Raw genomic sequence first — 21334 nt, 5'->3', positions numbered from 1 at the left:
GTTGGCACTATTTGAAACAATAGTTCTACACGGAAGGACTGAAGAAGAAACTCTCTGCTTGATGTCGTAAATTTTAAAGATATCATTTGCGAGTTTTTCCCGAAGAGCTCAAGTGGACTAAGATCCATGTATATTTAACTTCCCCTTTCTGCGAGTGCATGTAACGAAATTTCCGGATTATAGACCGCACCGGAGTATTAGCCGCACCAACTAAACTTAAGAAGGAAAACAGATCTTGTTCCTACATGAGCTGCAGTGCTCTATAAGCCGCAGGTGTAGTGGTGCTGTCTGCGCCGTAGGAAGGCTTAAAAATGCATGAGGACCACTTCTGAACTAGTTTGGAAAACGGGCTCCAGCATGGAGACTGACTCATGAAACAAACTGGACAATGTTCTGAACTGGAATCATCAACTCCTCACATCTTTTATTGACATTAAAGCGCTCAAAATGTGTCCCAAGTTCCGACACCACAGCAGGTCTCAGCTGCTGCTTCTCGTCTCCGCTCCTCCAGGAGATCGGCTCTGTGGGCGGAGCTGAGGACACGCGGGCGAAAACAGTGCATTTTGGGCACTTTATGGGGAAATAAAAAGCCTCTGATTTCATCGGTTTCATGGCCTCCGATTTCAACTGATTTCAGTTGCCCCGTTGTATAAGCCGCAGGGTTCACGCCTCTATTCTCAGGTGTGAATGTGTTTGTTAATAACGTATTTTCCATTTGGCTTTTTCGACACACGCTTGTCCTCGGTTCTCCCTGAGGAGTTGACGCTCTCGGATTCGCTTGGAGTCACGATAACTGATGCATGCAGGCTTCATCAAGCTGTTAAGTGGATCCTCTGGGGTCCAGCTACAGGGTGCATTTTTAAAGCCCGATAATGGTCGGAAAATGGCAAAAATCAAGCCACCGTGTACCAGAGTCATGGTGACCCTCATCTTCAAGGTGCTGCAAAGTAAAGGTGAGAGGCAGGATGAGAGGCAGGGGTGAGCTTATGTATCTGGTGTCATTCTAAGCATTTAGAGCAGATTAAACAAACCTGTTTGCCAGAAAAAACATTTCTACATATCGAATTATTCATCTCACTAACACTTGACGTCACCCGATCTCCCAGCTGAGAGGCTGAACTGAAGAGCAACGTGCTTCTGTCAAGATGTTTCTTACGAACTGCATCTCCCTCTCCTTCACAGTCAAAAACACACTTCATCTCATCTCTCTGGAAATTATGTCACATCAATAAAGATGTCCTCCACTGTAGTGTTGTCGTACTGGAGATTGGTCTTGGTGTTGAGACCGGTCTCTGTTTCGGTCTTATCTCGGCCTAGAACTGGGCGGACTTCTGTTCAAGACCGGGTGAGACGGGGTGTCACACACTTGCAGTGTTCAAAGAAGATGCAGTTATTACTAAATACCTTGCTGAAAAAAATGTTGCAGTTGAATATGTGTGAAAACATAAGTCGTAAAAGAAAGATACTCAGTTTTTCTTCAGTTTTGTTGTGTTGTTTTTTATCAGGAGTCTGAAACTGATCCACACCTTGTACCAGAGTCATGGTGACCCTCAAGGTGCTGCAAAGTGAAGGTGCTTGTCAACTTCCTGAATGTAAAGAAAAGCCGTGGTAATATCCGCAGAACGATGAAAGATGACGGAATGGGGAAACAATAAAGCTTCAGCGAGTGAGGAGAGGAGGTGGAGAACCGCTATTCATCATGAGGATCCGAATATGAAGGAAAAGGAAAATGCATCATCATGGCACATGCCTCAGTGTGGGAGAGGATCTGAGCGGGTAAATAAGGACTGCTCATCTCTGGAGGAAGCTGATGCAGACAAGCAGATATGGGCCAAATGTAATCTGTCTCCCTGTGAGCAGCAGCTCGGTGGCTGCACCACAGTTATCGGAGATAGCGGGGGGGGATTTCAATAATCAAGCTTAAAAAATCTGCGATAATCCTCCCAATTTGTCTGAAATTGGAGCTCAAGGACAGTCGTGGATGAAAGATCTCCTCAATATATCTTGGACGCGGCGCTGGAGGTCAGGTAAATGTCAGCAGGAGTGACTTTATCATCATCAGTCACCAGTACGGTGTGAAATATCACACAATTAAAGGGCCTATTGGCGCCGGCGCTGACGTGAGAGATGCCGATGCGCTTTGGAGTTGAGTCCTAGTTAGTCAGGAGCACGGCTGCTGATACGCCTGGTGACCATTCCACAGCACCAAGAGACGTTCCATCATGTGTGCGAGACATAACCGAGAGATCAAGGTGTCGTGTGAGGATTTCTTTTTTCAAATAAGACAGACACTGAAAGGCGTCAGTGCTGAGGTTTCACAGCTTAGTCAGCGGAAAGTAAATATCTCTGCAACATATCACAAGGAGCAGATAATTCGCGGTTATACTCGACCAGCAACCCCGACATGTTTCAGCCGTCAGGGGTAAAACTGAAGAGTAATTCAAATGACATGACACCGCTGATGAGGTTTCATGAAACAGTGTTGCAGGGTTGAAGAAACACTGTCCTCATTTTCAGAGGCCACTAGATGACGCTCTCGGTTTAGAAATGATGTGAGGTTTCATTGAATGAGTCGTTCAAGTCCAAACATTTTACAGCAGACAGCGCTATCTGGTGGCCTCTGAAAATCAGGACACTGTTTCATGAAGCCTCATCCACTGCTCACCAGCTTTGTCTTGACACCATATTTCCTCAGCCTATAATGTTTTGTCCCTCTGTCCCTTCTCTTAGTCTCCTGTCACTGACAAGAGTGAAGTTTGTCCTCATCCCCAAATTGACTCTCTCGGCCAGTGTCACCAACATTTTTTGTTCTTTTTCCAGCCATCATTTTTGTCTAACAGAGACAAAAAACCAATAAACATTGGACTGTTTCTACGATTGAACTTTTGAAGGCCACAGACTGTCTGAAGAGGTTTGCTGAATTGGAAATACTGTGGCCATAAACATTGTAAGGTTGATGTCTAATGGAAGATTTTATTATTTATTTATTTTTATTCATCTCAGTAACACAGTGCATTTAAACACTTGACATCACCTGATCTCCCAGCTGAGAGGCTGAACTGAAGAGCAACGTGCTTCTGTCAAGATGTTTATCACGGAATGCATTTCCCTCTCCTTCACAGTGAAAAACACACTTCATCTCATCTCTCTGGAAATTATGTCACATCAATAAAGATGTCCTCCACTGTAGTGTTGTCGTACTGGAGATTGGTCTTGGTGTCAAGACTGGTCTCTGTTTCGGTCTTGTCTCGGCCTAGAACTGGGCGGACTTCTGTTCAAGACCGGTTGTCACACACTTGCAGTGTGCAGAGAAGATGCAGTTATTACTAAATACCTTGCTGAAAAAATGTTGCAGTTGAATATGTGTGAAAACATAAGTTGTAAAAGAAAGATACTCGGCTTTTCTTCAGTTTTGTTGTGTTGTTTTTTATCAGGAGTCTGAAACTGGTCCACAAAAGATCCACATTGGGTGCAGGTCTCATCTAACCAGCAGGATGCCCAAACACCAGTGGAACAAAAACCTGAACCCACTGTGGCTCATTTGTGTCTCAGACTCCTCACGTCCGACTGTCTTGTCCCGGTCTCAGAACTCTCCAGTCTTGGTCTCGGTTGCCGTGGTCTTGACTACAACACTGCTCTACAGCAGTTGGACTTTCATGAATGCACTCAAATCTGTGGTCCTTCCAAGTCATGCAGAACAAGCTTCACTTCAATAAGGTTCAATAAAGTTACCTAACCTAACCTGACCTAACTTGTGCTTCTCAATATCATACAACGATAGCGTTCGATTGGTTTTGTTTTTTTTTTTTCTTTTTTGTTTTGTTTCGCAAGTAGACTTTTCAATTGTTGAAAACTGAAAAAGGAATCTTTAGAAATCCAAATACAGTGGTACCTCGGTTCTGGACCACAATCCGTTCCAGACGGCCGTTCGAGAAGCGATTTGTTCGAAGTCTGAATGGATTTTTCCCATTACAATGAAAAAGCAACAATGCGTTCCAAGCCTTAAAACAGTCTTTTGTAGGAGTGAATGTCGAGTGTCTGCTGCAGGTGGCTGTTCCTCTATGTGTGTGGCCGCTGCATGTGGGAGGGGTTGCCGAGTGAGTGAGGTCTCTCCAGAAGTGAAGAGGTGCCCGGTGCGTGTCCAGCTCTGAATGTGCGCTTCTGTGCAGTTTGGCTGTGACAAAGTCATAAACCAAGTCACGCTCTGTCCCAGACTGGCCTCATCCCTGTCCCAGCTCCAGCCCACAACAGGACATCAAACCCTGGAGTGAGCGCTCCAGCACCTCCCCTGTGACACTCTACCACGGTCCAGTGTGGAGACAGGAAAGGTTTTACACCTCAATATGAAGAAAAAACAGCCAGTAACTGGAGCTAACGGGACACGTCTGCATACAGAGGCTGCGTTATACACAATAACAAAGCGCCTCGTGGGTCAGCTGATCGGTCCACGCACGTTATGGTTTTTCTGGCTTTTTTCAGGGGCCTTCGAGTTCTGGATGTTCGTTCGAAATCCGATGCAAAAAAAAAATCTAGACATTTTTGTTCGAATTCCAATTTGTTTGAAGTCTGGGACGAGGTATATATATATATATATATATATATATATATATATATATATATATATATATATATATATATATATATATATGATTCATTAATCTCAATTAATCACAGTTTAGTAGCATAAGAATATTTGCCACAAGAAGCCACATTTTTCAATTTGAATGAATTTGGTATCTGACTGAATCAAATGATGGAGGCACACATACAATTAACCAACAAAATATTGTTTTGACAGTTTGACAACAGCACAATAAATCACAATGGTGACTATATTCAAGTCTTTATATCACCTTGTTTAAACTAAAGCTCTTTTCATGTCTTGAAAACATTTGTATAAGAATTTCAATGTTATAAGAATGTCAAGTCCATTCAGAGTGGTGGAAACCCTGGTCATTGTGTAGTGAAAAACCTCCCTGAACCAAAGCAAACAGATGCTTTTGTTTGCTTTGGTTCAGGGATGATTCCTCCATGTTTGTTGTTGTTGTTCTCATCCTAGCTGCCACGTGTCTGGTGCATCAGTGGGATCAGTGGAGCAGGAACTCCTGCACTGACAAAGGTTCCCTGTTGGCTGGAGAGCAAACTGTTCAATTCAATTACATTTTGTTGTAATTAATTAATTGTAATTAACTCACTAAAGTACTAGCACACACACACACACACACACACACACATATATATATATATATATATATATATATATATATATATATATATATAGTCGGACTTCTTTTTAAAGAGAAAACAACAAAACAAATAAAACAAAAAGCTCTGTATTTAGAGCAGCAAATTCATATCAAATTCCCCCAAACGATCACTGACTCCAGACCCATTGAGAAGATTCATTTGACAATAATTTATTCATGAATTCCCTAATTTCATTAAGGACCAATAACCTGTCAGCGTAAAGCAGCTGATTGGAGACAGTGGTATATTTACATGTGCTTAAGAGGATAATGACTGCTCCTCCAACGGAGCCGAATGTCGGGCGCTGGGTTTGAATGGGGCTCAGACTCATTCATTATGCATGGGGCTCATTCAAAAGGGCCACCATCAAACGTGGCCGTCGATTTATTTGGCGTTTGGGCTGGATTTATCTGGGATGGCAGTTGTTTTGAACAATTGTTCGGGGCTTTGACTCACATTTCCTGACGCGTTCAGGCAGATGAACAGATTGTTAATGGTTTTGTGGATGAAAACACCAAGTCACAAGCAACGGCGGCCATATGAGGAGCAGCTTGCAGGACAAGGACGTGGAGGCAAAAAGCTACTTTTGCCCTTTTAGCCAGTGGCACTGAATTTACTAAAATGAATGGATTTTATTGAATCTTAATTCAGTCCATTTGTCAGGATAATTATTATGCCAAGCATTGTTGATCGTGAATTACAGAGATATAACTGAAAATCTACCAGGATTTTTTATAGCATCCTTTTGTTTATCGCAAAAAGACGACAAAAACTCCAATGAACCTGTTGCCAACGTCCTCCAACTCTGTACACACCTGATGGAGCACTGAGGAGGAATGGAGGAATGCACTGAGGCACGTTCAAAGAGCATTACTGAAAGTTAGGCACAATAGTCTGAAAATTCAGTTCCACTTTGGAGTGTTTTCAGATACTCAAGCACTAGTGATGGGTGGAGAAGGTTTCCTGAAACAGTGTCCTGATTTTCAGAGGCCACCAGATGGCGCTGTCTGCTGTGAAATGTTTGGACTTCAACAACTCATTCAATGAAACCTCACATAATCTCTAAACCAACAGCGCCATCTAGTGGCCTCTGAAAATGAAGACACTGTTTCATCTACCGTGCAATACTGTTTCATGATACCTCAGCTACCATCACTAGCATATAAAACTACTTTACTGTAGTGCATTTTACACCTGACATTCAGTCAAGAATATTATGAAAGAATAGCTCCATTTACTGACTGTTTTTTCTTCATATTGAGGTGTAAAACCTTTCCTGTCTCCGCACTGGACCGTGGTAGAGTGTCACAGGGGAGGTGCTGGAGCGCTCACTCCAGGGTTTGATGTCCTGTTGTGGGCTGGAGCTGGGACAGGGATGAGGCCAGTCTGGGACAGAGCGTGACTTGGTTTATGACTTTGTCACAGCCAAACTGCACAGAAGCGCACATTCAGAGCTGGACACGCACCGGGCACCTCTTCACTTCTGGAGAGACCTCACTCACTCGGCAACCCCTCCCACATGCAGCGGCCACACACATAGAGGAACAGCCACCTGCAGCAGACACTCTACATTCACTCCTACAAAAGACTGTTTTAAGGCTTGAAATCGATTCAGATTTCGAACAAATCGCTTCTCGAACGGCCGCCTGGAACGGATTGTGGTCCAGAACCGAGGCACCACTGTACATATACTATTTATAATATATTTTGGGAAAGTGAAATTCACTTTTGTCATAAATGTGCTCATGATTTCTGGTTATGTCAGTCCAGCAGAGAAGGTGATACTGGCTCTGACGGCCCGCCACTGCTTTATTCGGATTATATAATAGTGTCTACACAATAAAATGAAAGTCATAACTTGTTCATGCAAAGTGTTGTTAAATGTACTTGAATGAGTGATATTTTAAAGCGACTGAATGAAAAATGAATCCCCATCTACCGCGATGAATCCAGTTCCTTTTAATCCATTGACTGCACTTGTTAAAAACAACACTATCCGATTCACCACCTCGTCTCTCCGGCTCTCCTTCACTGCCTGGTGTGGTTGCAAGACACCTCTGAGAGTGGGTTCATTGTTCAGCACCAGAGCCACATTTAGATCAAAAATATCACAGTGAATGTGAAACTGCTGTTGGCAGAGTAATTTCTGCCACGTCGACCTCATAATAAGTCAGTTTAGACGCTCCATAGTGAAAGTCGAAGCCAATGAAAATGAAAATGTTAAACGCTGACTTGGCAAAATCACCCCTGGAGAAATACAAAACACATCCGCCGTCACGAGCCAAAAAAAAAAGCCTTCAAGTGTATTTGTGCGACTCCTGCAAAAGAACATCACCTTACACGACGGGTCCAATTCAGGCAGAGATAACAAGAGGCGGTGCGAGTGCTGCGATCAGCAGACGGCATCAATGGAGGCCAGGCTCCTCAGGATGCGTCGCACGGGCAGTTGGGGACCAGGGTCATCCCAGATCTCATCTCGCTACGACAAAAGCCTCCAACAGCTGCGGTCAGACAACCGCCTTCACAGCATTCAACTGAGAGAAACTCTGGAGTGGCTTCTGTCTTCAGGCCCTTCTTATTGTGGAGGCCGCTGACGGGCCGCATTACTTCCGCAGCATGAGCGGAGAAACGCTCAGTGTTTGATATGACGCTGGGACTCGGAGATATAGACCCCGACTCACGCGTGAAGGCCACTCAGAAGCAAAGTGCCGCCAATAAAGGTGATTAAAATTCAGCTGCCGGATCAGGCCAACGATTCCGCCTGCAGTTAATATGGAGGCAGTTTCTGCTGGATTACATTTCAACCCTCAACTCTGTCAGCAAAGAAATGGAAGAGGCGTTGAACTCGCTCACACGCCGCCAACAGCACGTGGTATCGAGCTTCTATTCCATGGGCTTCTTTTACTGTAGGCTGTGAGGCTTCACCTGAACGGCTGGTCACGTGACTTAGCGGCAGTATAGCGGTTAAAGCTCATCCCTGTGTGTCACAAGGTTGCTGGTTCGCGCCCGGCGTAGGTCTCTTGTGCATGTATTTTTCAAATTCATAGATTTTACCAAGATCATCCAGGAAATATCAAGCGGCGTAGATAGAAATGTGTGCACCATTTATTTTCTGTGGCTCATGCCACCAATAACATGGCCCTTGTCTGTGTGATGTTGACTCTTCGCACCACTGACAAAGTGAAACACGGAACTAAGTCATGTTGGATCTGACGACGATTCAAATCTGATGATCGCGACTCACATCAGAATTGAATGGCGGGGTTGGTGCACGTGCGGCGGGGCGTATTGTTTATGATTTCAAGGTGAGTGCGATTCAAAGTCTTCAAATCATATTTTGAAATTTTGCCAGAATAGCTCATACTTTTTCGACTTATTTCCTATATAAACAATCATCTCAACTGCAACTTGACCAAAACCGCAGCCGGCGGCTCCGCACGGCACATTTGGTGAGGAGCCGCATGAAAGCGGGAAAAGAGCCGCATGCGGCTCGGGAGCCGCGGGTTGGCCAGGACTGTTCTGTGCTATTACTTTCCAACTACGTCAGTAATGATCCATCACTACTTGGGCTGCAACTCACGATTATTTTGATAGACGACGAGTCACAGACTACTTTAACAAACAGTCGAATAGTCGGCATATAATGAGTACGACTTGGCGAACACGCTAACACTATTGTAGAATTGCAAATGGAAATAGACATAAATAACAATTGACGTAAATTTTGGAAACACTTTTCCTCAAAATGTGCCATGAAAAGAATGCGTCCTTTGATGTGTGGGGACCGCCAAAAAAAGTCCCCGCAACGAGTAAAAGGTCGCCACAATGAGGTGTGTTTCCAAGAATGGTCTCCACAGGACTAGCCATAGTTCGCACATCCCACACCCACACTGGCTGTGGTTCTCTTGCCCAGAAAACAGTTGGGCTTACCTTCATCGCACTGATGTCCAGTGTACCCAGGCACACACTGGCAGCTGAAGGAGCCCCACTCGCCGTGACACAGACCTCGGTGGCCACACGATGGATAACCCATGTTGACGCAGCTGCTATCGGTGGTCAGACAGCCTGGTGAGCTGGAGTGAGCGTCCGCCGGGGAGCCCAGGTCGTACAGCTGGGGGAGGAAGATAAAAATGGTTGAGATAACGTCACAGAAACACAACTGGAGTGGAGGTGAGCTTCCTGTCGAGATCAGAATCAGGGAGGAAAAGAAGAACACAAGTGGAACTATCATGAAAGTAAGTCTTCATAAACTAAGATGTCACTTTGAATCTTCAAAGAGTTGACAGCCAGTGTCTGTATTTGATGACAGTATTTCACATGGCTTTTTTAACACAACCTTATCAGCTGTTTTGTTCCCAAATTAACTCACACAGGAAAAAAGGAACCTGTGCTAAAAAGCATGACCTTAATCCAACTGAAATTAAGAATTACTGACTGGTTTCTGCTTCCTTTGCCTCAGTAGTGATGGGGAGATGAGGTTTCATGACACAGTATTGAAGGGTAGAGGAGGTTTCATGACACAGTAGTGAAGGGTAGAAGAGGTTTCATGACACAGTATTGAAGGGTAGAGGAGGTTTCATGACACAGTAGTGAAGGACAGAGGAAGTTTCATGACAGTATTGAAGGGTAGAGGAGGTTTCATGACACAGTAGTGAAGGGTAGAAGAGGTTTCATGACACAGTATTGAAGGGTAGAGGAGGTTTCATGACACAGTAGTGAAGGGTAGAGGAGGTTTCATGACACAGTAGTGAAGGACAGAGGAAGTTTCATGACAGTATTGAAGGGTAGATGAGGTTTCATGACACAGTAGTGAAGGGTAGAGGAGGTTTCATGACACAGTAGTGAAGGATAGAGGAGGTTTCATGACAGTATTGAAGGGTAGAGGAGGTTTCATGACACAGTATTGAAGGGTAGAGGAGGTTTCATGACACAGTATTGAAGGGTCGATGAGGTTTCATGACAGAGTTTTGAAGGGTTGATGAGGTTTCATGAAACAGTGTCCTGATTTTCAGAGGCCACCAGATGGTGCTGTCTGCTGTAGAATGTTTGGACTTCAACAACTGATTCAATGAAACCTCACATTGTTTCTAAACCAAGAGCTCCATCTAGTGGCCTCTGAAAATGAGGACAGTGTTTCATCAACCCTGCAACACTGTTTCATGACACCTCATGTCCCCATCACTAACCACAACTCAGCTTGATCATAACCAGCTCCTGCACCTCTGCAGCTCATGCCCTTCTATGAGGTTAGCAACTTCTTGCTCTGAGTTGGAACCTTGACATAGTTGAAAAAGAGTGAAGTACTGGACACATTTAGCATCATAACACAACTGAAACCTGAATAAACAGCACACCTCCAGTGAACACTTGTCTTATTGGTTGGTGGCCTTTTGTACATTTTGGGAGGATTATGTTGGAACACACTCACACACACCATCAATCACTGGCTACAAAGACATGAGAGTCTGTAATTCATGTGAATCTGCGTGTGCGTGCAGATGTGTGTACATGTCTGGCACGACTTGAATGCAAAAGTGCAGCTGCATGGACTTGTGACAGAGCAAGTGGCAGCCACTGTAGAGTCTGCGCACCGCAGGACGCCTTATTTGCCAAGATTTGTTTAGGAAAAAAACATACAAACGTGGGACCCCAATATGAAGCAGGCAGCTGTGAGGGTGGTGACTACGCCCTCCGGTGGTTTTTGCTAATGAATCATGATTTACGTGGCTACCTTTTATTATGACACTTTTGATGCGAAGATATTGAGCAATGGGAGCCGCATCACTCTCATGTTGCTCCAAACCTTGTCGCCGTTCGGAGACTTGGATGAGATTTGGACACAAGTGAAATATGACTGCGAAACAAGGCGTCATATTAAAGCTGCTGACAAAAAATGATAAATAGAAATGCCACATATTCTTCATATTTCATACACGTAGCAACAGTGCCAAAATATCCCAGATTCTATTCTCCAAATCATGATACAAACTATCAGTCCTTTGTCTTGTGTGACGCAAAACCTTTTCACAATTCTCTCTCCTAAAATGCTTGCTTTCCATGGCCTTATTGAAGATGTCACTCATACTTTGAGGCTTTAGAATTTGTGGTCCCTAACTTATGGCGGCTCGTAGCATTAGCGCTGCCTGTGAGAGTGTGTCCACGATCACTGAACCCTAATGGGGACGCGGAAAAGGACGCCGCCAATTCCGGTGCGGAGCTCCGTCCAATATCCAACTGTTCTCACCAGCGCAGCGGGAGAGCTGCATGTGTTGATGTGAACCAAGGCAGACAAGCGCGTCAGAGAACCTATGAGGACCACCCCATCTCATAAAATAAACACAGATCCAGAGACTCAGAGTCGACCAGTGTCATTATCAAAGGTTCCCTTTATTAAAAATAAGTTTCAAACTACCTCCACACTCTCCTCATTGGTCACACGCCGCGGAGCTGGAGAGCGCGGCGCCGTCACGGTCACCTCATGTTCACGTGTGCAGGTCCAATGCAGCGAGTGAGCTGCGTGTTGATCGGATTTATCGTGAGCTGCAGAACTGTCATCGTGGAGATTGTGTTTGGCGGTATGTCGTATACGATAAGTTATGGCCCGTCCCTAGTGCTGCCTATATACAATCCGGACCACCTTTCTCTGTTTTTGACAGCTAATTCAATTATATATGCAAGTGCTTTCACAAGGTTAATGACATCCGGTACGTAACAGACAGCAGCATCATCGAGGTATGTGCACAAGGGCGTGGTGCCGGAAACAAAAAACATGTCTGTCAAGCAAAATGTCCGCACAAGTAGGTTTGTTTGCAAGAATTGGTCCTCACAAGTGCAGCTAAACCTGGTACACACACACACACACACACACACACACACACACACACACACACTCAAATACAGTTACATTTGTGTTCCAAAGGTTCATCCATTAGTGCGAAGTAGCATCCGCTGCTCACTGCACACAAGCACACTCAAGACACATGACGTTGCTATGGGAACAAGTGTCACACATGATCACCTACTGTGACAATAAAAAAAAAAACCCACTAACTGGGGAAAAGAGACGCATGCAGATCACGGGCATCAACAATATTAATCACCGATCCACCCACAGTTGCTTGCTCTTTATGATCCTCGCGTCCGCCTACGTGCGCCATGCAGATTTTTCTCATTAGTGTCAAGTAGTTGTGCGGCTTTCAGCGTCGTCCCTGGCATCACAGGCCACTGATGACCCCCCTCCGCAGACCACCTGAGACTCAAAGAGGTCTGGATTGACTGTGACAGGCCGCGCCAGCCTTTGTGGAAATTGCAACTTTTGTGAATAATTCAACAGGCAAGGCATGAACGCATGCTGCCGGCCAGATATAGCAACATTTTCATGATGATCCTGCGCTGTGTTATAGCTCCACATCCTTCCTTGGACTGGTACTTTTTTTTTAAAGGGGCTCTACTACTGTCCTCAATACTTCTCTGTAGGGTTGGTAACATCATCTGAACAGACACTGGAGTGAAGGAGAACAATGTCCATCCATTGTTCTTGTCGTTTAAAGTTACCTTTTAAGTTTAGGAATTTCGTTATTGTAGCTGTCTAAAATAATTTTTGGCGGATGAACCTTTCTTTGAAACTGAAAGAAGCTCAGGGACCTGTGTTCTGGGTTTGGACCTGGAATAGCACCTCACTCTCAACTAAGGCACAAATTGAAGCAGAAAATAAAACGTTAGCTCTAACTCAGAACTGTTGAAGTGGAACAAAGGGCTTTTACATGTATCCAGGTTAGATTGTCACGGCTAAGCATCAAGTCCCTGAGTTTTGAAGCACGAGTCAAAGGTTTTACAAACTCCTTGGGTCCATGCCAGACTGCTCTTCATGCAAAAAAAGAAGAAAAACACACCCTTAAAAAGGACAAAAGGTTCAGTCAATATTAAAGTTTCGTATTTATCCATCCACCAAGCAGGTGTGAGTTCGTGTCGGCCGCTGAACTCGTGCGGATTTTTACGGCTGATGGGATGAACACACAACTTGACATTGTCTTACCTTGCTGTCCACGATGAGATTGCGGATGCAGCCCGTGAAGTGTTTGTGTTGGAGCTGCGGATATTCATAGGGGATGTTTTCGTTGACGCCACCGAGCTGGAGCACCTGGCTCATGTTCAGGTGTCTGGAAGAGAGACACGCGCGGGACACCGCTCAAAATGACACGCTCAAAATGACACACTTGGCAACTCACTGAAAACAGCACACGACACTTCACCAGCCCATGGCTATTATTAACCCACTATCAACAGCTACAGGTCGCGATGAGCTGGTGAGGTTTCACGAAACAGTGTCCTCATTTTTGGAGCTCAGAAGGTGGCGATCTTGGTTTAAAAGTGATGGTGGGGTGGGGGGGGACTGTTCCATGAAACTTCATCAGTCCGTCATTAGCGATAGGTAGTGATGGGTAGATGAGGTTTCATGAAACAGTGACCTGACTTTCAGAGGTCACCAGATAGCGCTGTCTGCTGTAAAGTGTTTGGACTTGAACAACTATGTCAATGAAACCTCACATCATTTCTAAACCAAGAGCACCATCTAGTGGCCTCTGAAAACAGGACACTGTTTCATCGACCCTGCAATACTGTTTCACGATACCTCATCCACCTCACTAGTTATAGGTGAGCATGGCATGGTGAATCAGGAAAGAGAAGAGCTCTGGGAAATAACTTGCAAGATGCCACGTGAAGAGGCTTGAATTTTTTTTGTTTTCCAGATGAGTCGTTGAATTGAATGACGGCTATTACTGCACTAATAGAGTGGTTCAAACTGTTCAGGACAGGTTTAACTACCAGTCTGAAAGTCATCTATAATAAATAAAGGGTGAATTCCAATTCCTTCCTCAATGCTCAAACTCAAAAATGTGCGCTCCCACAAAGTGCAAGGACTGTTGAGATCCCCAGCTCCCGCATTTAGGATTGAGGAATACCCAGACTTCCCAGAGTGCTTTGGGTATATTCAGCTAATAACAAAATGGCGCCCAGAGCGGTGAAGAAAGCGAGCTACAAATCTAAGTATTTTCTCCATTTATGGAGATATAAGTATTAAGAAAAGTATTGTATTTTTCTTAGACCGCTTTATGTATAATCTGCCTGTCTTTTGTCAATATTCTTCTTTTTCTACTGAACTGACAGACTGAACATTGCTTTTACATAATGCTGCCCCCCCGCTGTCTGAGGACGTGTTTGTCCCATTTCTGAGTCACACATCGCCTTTAACACTTTTGAGGTCTAAGATTTGAGTTCTAGGACTGAAGGTTGAGTTTGAGAGTTAGTTGCACGAGGCACAGTAACAGACGTCCATTTTAATGGACAGTATTTGATGGAAGGAAAATGTATTTCCCACAGTATGTGTTGGTTGTTTTTCAGAGACTGAACATGTGAGTGGTGCAGCGACGTGGTCACCGGTGTTCTCTGGCAGCTACTGATGCAGGCACAGCGCAGATATAAAAATAGCACCTATAAAAAGGTGCAAATGAACGAGGGGATGAGCCAAAGCTCGGCATAGATGATGCATTCAAATTAATGGCACCGTTACATGGAAGTGCAGCACTTAGTATATGTGAAAATGAAAGTAGAGAATTTAAAAGAGCAAGTGAAATAAAATGATGGAAAACTTTTAAGAAGATGAGTCACTTAATCGGTCGTGAGTATGTAATTAAATAGAATAATAAAAATGCATCACATGAATGAAAAAAAAGGTGGAAATGAAGGAAGGGAAAACATTTTTGCTTTGTAGAAACGTTTGAAAAGACCGAAAGATGTAAGTGCACCTTTGTGCAAACCCTTTTCAGCCTGCTTTAGTATTGTGACGGTTCAATTAAAGCATTTTTGTCTTGTTCAGACTAAAAAAAATAAATAAAAAAAGACTGCTTTGTGCACTCAACATAAATCCACAACGTTACACTGACACCTTCAATTTCCGCCCATAGGTGGGTCAGAACTCATCCATCTTGAGGATCCGTCAAAGTGACACAAAGCATCTGCAAAGACAACTGAATCCCTCCCCGAGAGCCTGCGGCCAAAACAGCTGTCAGCGGATGAGAGGGAAAACAGGAGTGAGAGACAGCTGAATGCTTGGATAGCCGAATTCAAAAGACATCACACACTAATATCGCCACGGATATGTGGCAGGTGATCCAAAAAAACATTAGAGACTACAAAAGCCGGTGTGCCCCATTCATGTAGTCGGCTGTGTTGCCAGATGAGCTTAACCTGTTTTATGTCGGCTTTGATCACTTGGGCGAAGAGCGGAGGGGAAGTCTGGAGCGCCTTCCAGACGGCCGGTCACTGTCAATATCCACAGGATCTAAGCCGAAGAGTGCAAATCTGCTGAGTCTGATAGCAACTCAGGCATGTGCCAAGCAGGAACCAGCCACGTCTCAGCAGATGTGAGAAGAACGTTTGAAAGATCTCCACCAACACTGTCTTGTGCCGAAGCTTTGAAAAGCTGAAGCAGATAGCGCCCTCCTGGGTTGTGAGTGGGCCTCTTGGTTTTTTGTTTCGGATTCCCTGAAAGACCTAGAAACATATTCACCGCATTCTTAAGTGTCACATTTGGGGATTTTTTTTATCAACATTCGACTTTTTGTAACTGTGGTGGTATCATTTTATTTTAGCGATTTTCCAGCCACTAGTTTCGTTGTACTTCGAGCAAGTTAAACTGCTGATGCAGAGGGATACAAAACATAACAGCAGCACCTTCAAGCATGAAATCCATCGCATCCTGACTCCCATGGTGCAATATATTGACGTTGGTAAAGTGGAAGGCAGGTGTTTCATCGGACTAAAAGGACGTTTTTCTTCCGTAGCGTTCCAGGCGGGTGGTGTGGATCGTGCGTTGCGCCAGGCAACATGGAGGATTGCGTGCGGGCGCACACCACATCATGCGCGGGGGGAAAGGAGAAACAAAAGAACTAAACAAAAAAAAAAACACGTAGACGAGACGTGCTGAGACTCTCTTCACTGAAGGAGACTGGACGTCAGTTGCTCTTCGTAACCACTCTCCTCTTTAGTGATGGTTCGGAATAAAGCACTCGGCCGACTGATGGTCTTTAAATAGCAAATGACACATTATGATTATATCAGTATAGGACGCAAAAAGCAACTTTCCCACTGTCAATATATGACGCAATGAGAGGGAGGATGGGTTTCGAAATCAGATGTATTGGACCACTTTGGTTTTAACAAGAAGACAGAAGGTGAATAATTGATAAACCAGTGGCCGTTTGCAAACTCTCACAAAGGACAAGCACAGTGACAATACAACGCACCGACAAACGCATCCCAAATGTCACAAAGCCTCTCAGACTCAGGGAGTCAAGAAGTTAGGGCACCACTCTAAGCCAACCATGATGGACAGCAGTGGAACCTGTTCACACTAGAGTCTCTCTTTAAATCCTTTAAAAATTATTGATCAAAACAAGTTGATGGCTGGATATAGCAATACGTAACGTATCGTGAGCCGAATATGGCGTATCGTATTGTGAGATAAATGTATGTATTGCTGCAGACCTAGCACTTTCTATGACAGTGTTAAATAAAAGTGAGATTCAAATAACAAATAAATAATCATTTATAAAGGGCAAACATGTATAAATCATGAATATGTGCAACGTGATATTGGAGCTCTTTATCAGCAGTAATATTGAGTCCTCTACATTTGCCAGCATGAAAGGACAATTGTAGCCATTTTTTGTGTTCAGTCGCATCGCTGGAACAGGTTTGGAGCTCAATAAACGGCGGCAAGACAAAGTCTTCGTACTGGTTCAGACGATCTTTCTTTTTAAAAAGGAACTTTACTGCTGATGCTGGCACTTGGCATCGCAACAAATGAGCATAGATCTCTCGATCCTCTACCGGTTCAATACGGTGACTGCAAAATCAGATGTTGCATGAGTGCTGAGGGGCAAATTTGCAGCTCAGGGATCAGTAAACAAAACAAGATGATTTATTAAGATGGTAGGAGTTCACAAAAACCCGCACAAATTCTAAAGCTACAACTATTAAAAACCCTGCTGAAGAACAATGCACCAACAAGAGCAAGCGGCTGTTTGCTTGGACCGTTCTTTCCTTGTTTATTCAGCAGCCAAAGCTTTCTCACAGCAGAGTTACGCTCATTCACTTCCACACAATGGGTTGGAAGTGCCTCCTTCAGGGGCACAAGTCAGTCAACTTGGCCTGGACACCAACTGTCGCCAAGCTACGCTCGCATTTACAAGGATGAAACTTCTTTACACTTACTAAACCCAACAATGTTGTGTATCAATTGTCTATTCATTGAAGCTACCGTCTGGATATAGCTTTGATGATGTGAATTCACGTGTCACACTTCAGTCAGTCACTTTATGTGATTATTTCTTATACATCATATATCCCTTTAAAATGTATCAGAATGTAAAAAATAAATAAATACATAAAAAATTCCAAATTAATAAAAATAAAAATAAAAATAAAAAACTAAAATTCATGCCAAAATAAAAATTTTTGGCATGAATTCATGTTGCCACAGAAAAAAATATATCTTCTATTTTATTTTACTTTTTAAAATTTTAATTGGATAATTTTCTTTTGATAGTATTCGGTCACAGGTTCATGGTTCTACCTGTCAGTGTTGGGTGTGATACCAGCAACTTCACACGACGAGTGGTCTGCAGTGGTCAACCAGCTGCCAAGTCCTTCCATCTCCATCACTGCTGCACCCGCGCAGCGGTCCAAAGTGAATCGCACCTCCTGTGGAGAGAGAACAAACAAGAACACGGGGTGAAAGACATTATAGTCCAGTCTTGGTCTCTGTAATAACTGCCCTTGCTGGCCTGGTCATGTTTATCATTGTACAACCGTCCTGCTCAACATGAGGTCCTGAATGGCTCAGAGCCAGTAGCTCAGACTGAAGACACGAAGCAGAGTTAGAAGGGTCAGAGTTAAAAATGCTCAGGTTTTCATCGGGGCTGGATCGGACATTTTTCAGAATAAAGACACCAATAATTTTAAAAATTACAGAGTGTCGCTTGGGTAGACTCTGGGACCATTAATAATTCATGCCCTCATACCTTTTCAGGAGGAGGCATTAATCTTTGGGATGACTCAGACAAAACATCAGGCGAAGATGAATCTTCACTTCTGTTTCAGTGGTATAAAGATACTTGGTTTGGAACTTGTTAACTTTCCTGTCACACGAAAAAAAAGAGCCAGCAATTCCACCTTTTGATTTTGCTGACATAATGTGTGACTCTTCTGTGTACAGCCGCACAAATGCAGCGCGAGTCACAGTGGACGTGAAAACAATGGTGGCATTCAAGCCCACCAGACTGGTTCAAACTAACTGACAACTTATATTGTGACAACGATGACTTGCACAACTGTCTTCCAGCCTTGACACACCAAGCCAGAGGCGTCATGGTGCCAACTCTCAACAAACGTATTCAACAACTTCTGCACCGCAATACAATTCCAGCAACAATTTCAAACCCACACTTCGCACCAAGCGTTGTCTCGGAACATCTGAGACACGTACAACACTTGCATTAAATCAAACGGGTTTGGCTTTTCCCACTCACTGACACGCTGCACTGACCTTTGCTAGGGTCTCTACCTTTTTCTGAGTCGCCCGTTGAGCCTTTCTGTTAAAATACTTGGACAAAAAAAAGTAAATAACTCCAATTGCTTCATACTCTTCCATATAAAATAATAATAAAATACTTTCTTGAGGGCATTCATTTCAGAGCAACACTTTACTTAGTGGCCCCTGGACATTTGAGAACCCATCGTTGCTAAAGAGTCTGAAAGTTCAGTGCTATAAACAGTGTGTTAATGTGTGACACCTGTGCAGTACTTGTACTGTATGAGGGCAGTGGTGAGGTATGCTGTGGGAGGGACTCAAGGAGCACATCAGGGATCCGCTCTCGGCCCATTCCTGTTTGCTATTGTTATGGATGGACTGACAGATGAGGTCAGGGAGGAGCCTCCATGGACCGTGATGTTTGCTGATGATAGACTGATCTGTAGCGAGAGCAAGGATGAGTTGGAAGAGAAGGTGCAGAGAAGAGGACTGAAGAGCAGTTGAATCCAGACGGAATACATGAGAGTAGATGAGAGCGAGGCAGGTGGAATGGTGAAGACAAGGAAGTAGAGGCAGGAAAAACACGTGAGTGTGAGAGGAGAGTACAGGCAGAACGTGTGCAGATAAAAGGGTGATGAATAATGATGAAGTTAGTCGGTTGTTTGTCTGAAACTGAAGCCTGAATGTGTCCAGACAAAAATCCAACAGCAGTCGTTTTAGCCAAATATACAAAGACAAGGGGAACTACTTCAGCTTGTAGAACTGGGTATTGAACCAAAGGTATCACGGACTACTTGTGACTCATTTAATGGCCCTACTGTGTGCATTGGTTTAAGTTTCAGGCAACTCAGTCATGTAGAGCTGAGACCATTGAGGGACTTGGTTGTACAGAAGTGGCAGTTTAAGAAGCAAGAAGTGGCTCAATCCTAAAAGCAGATGGTACTGCAGTACATATATCTACGTAGCAGGCAAAGCACCAGCGCATTTAATTCATTTTTTCTAACGTATTGCGGCCACACTGGTGTTTATGAAGAGTCTTAACCAGAGCCATCGCCGTGATAAAATGTGCTGTACAATTACATTGAGGCCATGTTTTGTTTTTATGAGGTAATATCTGAGTCATGGTGAGGTGCCAGCTTGGAGCAGCAAATGCCTGAGCAGCAGACGGCATCATATCATTCTGGTATCGAGGACATTTGAATACATTTGCATGGACTGTAATAGGTGACAACATCAAGTAACCCAAGCTCAGATAGCGCACAGTCGTCGAGTGCAAATGGTGTTGCTTTCAATTCCAAACGCAGTTGCGTTGAATAGTGGGGTACACAGGACTTCCAAAAAAACGTCCACATCATGAGTGTGGTCATGACTCCATATATGGTTGCAGACGTTTCATTTCGCTTTAGGTGTCATGTATATGCGCCTGAATATTAATGAAAAAAAAATTCTTGTTTCAATGCCTTGGAAAAGGCTTTGGATGGTGTTCAGTTACTTCATGTATTACTAATACTAATCCGAGTTACTCCATACATTAAAATCTGGTGCGCTCAATTTCAGCCTCCGTCATTCTTTGCTACAGTTTATTGTTTCATGGCCTCGACTTGGTATTTATGTGCGCAGTTTGATATTTTGTCTTGTCATGTCTGGAGCTCCGTACACCGTATACTTTATGTATGAGTTTACTGTATTGTAGCGATGGGTCGATGAGGTTTCATGAAACAGAGTCCCGGTTTTCAGAGGCCACCAGATGGCGCTGTCTGCCGTGAAACGTTTGGACTTGAACAACTCATTCAATGAAACCTCACATCATTTCTAAGCCAAGAGCGCCATCTAGTGGCCTCTGAAAATGAGGACACTGTGTCATCAACCCTGCGATAATGTTTCTTGGTCCCTCAACTGTCCATCACAAGTGTATAGTTTTGTATTGCTGTCATGTTGCTGGCATCATCAGCCCCTCTCCACTCTTACTGACTGCAAGGCAACAAATATCCTTGTGTTTTGAATTCCCTTCCATCTTAACCCTGTTCTTGCGTGGGCTCTCTGGTTCCATTCAGACGTCCAAATAGATGCATTCAGTGTCTTTGATGTGCGCGTTATGGAAGGGAAAGTGAATGTGTAAAGAAGGTCGCGGCACGTTGTTCTGATTGTATGTACAACGTGCTTATTTATTGTTTACTTACTGTGCGAAACACTGATTCGCCGTGTGTACGAGGTCTCAGCTAAGAAATGGACATTAGAGTCAGTCGTTATTTAAATTTGCCATGAGGGAGAACAGCTGGAAAATATGCGGTTCATTTGCTTTTTTGTGTACTTTGTTCACCTTTCCATGCTCTTTTCATGTACATATGCAAATACAGGACGTACAGTATATTGCAGTGTTGCCTCCAGTGATAATGCTCCATAATGCTATGCCTCCAATAAAGCCATTTGGGCTTTGGATATGCTACTAGAACTTTCCATGGAAACCTCACTATTGACTCAACAAGTGTAGGG

The 21334-nt window shown here is 43.9% G+C and overlaps 1 protein-coding gene across 2 annotated transcripts in view; it reads right to left on the bottom strand.

The window, feature by feature from the left end:
* Nucleotides 1-21334, bottom strand: part of si:ch211-186j3.6 (neural-cadherin) — a 323558-nt gene that overhangs the window by 59748 nt on the left and 242476 nt on the right. For both annotated transcript variants that reach the window (XR_008413679.1, XM_053853874.1), the window contains exons 29-31: nucleotides 17885-18012; nucleotides 13283-13406; nucleotides 9178-9358 (exon numbers count right to left, since the gene is read on the bottom strand). Coding sequence is in view for 1 of the 2 variants with exons in the window: in XM_053853874.1 (XP_053709849.1) it covers nucleotides 9178-9358; nucleotides 13283-13406; nucleotides 17885-18012 (433 nt within the window). In the remaining variant the exon portion in view is untranslated. The remainder of the gene's footprint in view (nucleotides 1-9177; nucleotides 9359-13282; nucleotides 13407-17884; nucleotides 18013-21334) is intronic.

This window comes from Synchiropus splendidus, chromosome 1 (genome assembly GCF_027744825.2).
Source record: "Synchiropus splendidus isolate RoL2022-P1 chromosome 1, RoL_Sspl_1.0, whole genome shotgun sequence".
Taxonomy (NCBI): Eukaryota; Metazoa; Chordata; class Actinopteri; order Syngnathiformes; family Callionymidae; genus Synchiropus; species Synchiropus splendidus.
Note: the sequence above shows the minus strand (reverse complement) of the source record. Positions and strands in the feature narration are given on the sequence as shown.